The sequence below is a fragment of the Penaeus monodon genome, chromosome 29 (assembly GCF_015228065.2).
Source record: "Penaeus monodon isolate SGIC_2016 chromosome 29, NSTDA_Pmon_1, whole genome shotgun sequence".
Taxonomy (NCBI): Eukaryota; Metazoa; Arthropoda; class Malacostraca; order Decapoda; family Penaeidae; genus Penaeus; species Penaeus monodon.
Genome location: NC_051414.1, coordinates 7,822,847 through 7,823,504, shown reverse-complemented (window position 1 = coordinate 7,823,504; position 658 = coordinate 7,822,847). Strand labels below are relative to the sequence as shown.

Below are 658 nucleotides of genomic sequence, written 5' to 3'. Positions count from 1 at the left end.
CGTATACGTGCGTGTGTGCGTAAACCAACCACAGACGCCAGACACGGGGAAGGCAGCGGGCGAGCGCGGGGCCCACGTACCTTGGGCATGATGCACCAGGTGAAGTTCCGCTTGGGCAGGTAGACCAGGGCGCCGAGAAGGCCTTTGAGGTGGAGGCGCTCGTAGTGGGCGGCCAACTTGGCATCGACGTGGGCGGCGGCGAGGGCGTTCTTCTGCAGTCTTGTCAGCGGGAGTGAGTCGCGGGCGGCGGCGCACTCCTCACGCACATTGCGGGCGCGGGCGGCCCACTCGTCCTCAATCCGCGTCCGCTCCTCGCTCGCGCTCTGTCGGGAGGGGGGGGGATCCTAAATCTTTGCATGGATATCTTGCAACACCAAGTCCTCTTCAGCTGAACTCTGAACCATGATTAATACACCCATTAATTTTCATTGGCAATGTTGAATAATAATAAAACCAGAGACTTCTTTGTCCAAATAAAATCATTAATCTGTTCAGAATGATTAAGGAAAGTTACTTTTTTCCAAGTTCACACCAGATAACAACTACAATGATATAAACTTATAATCATTGTTAAAAAATCATAAAAACTTTCGAATGCCTGTTTTAACAGAGCCAAGACATCACTGCAGACGAAACTTTAATAATCTTTCTAAATAAA

At 50.2% G+C, this 658-nt stretch overlaps 1 protein-coding gene across 1 annotated transcript in view; it reads right to left on the bottom strand.

Annotated features, from left to right (window-relative positions):
* Positions 1-323, bottom strand: part of LOC119591634 (carbohydrate sulfotransferase 11-like) — a gene marked incomplete at its 5' end in the record, with an annotated part of 11,099 nt that extends 10,776 nt beyond the window's left edge. Inside the window, 1 exon segment of the mRNA XM_037940389.1 lies at positions 81-323. Coding sequence (XP_037796317.1) covers positions 81-323 — 243 coding nt within the window.
* Between the last annotated feature and the right edge of the window lie 335 nt (positions 324-658).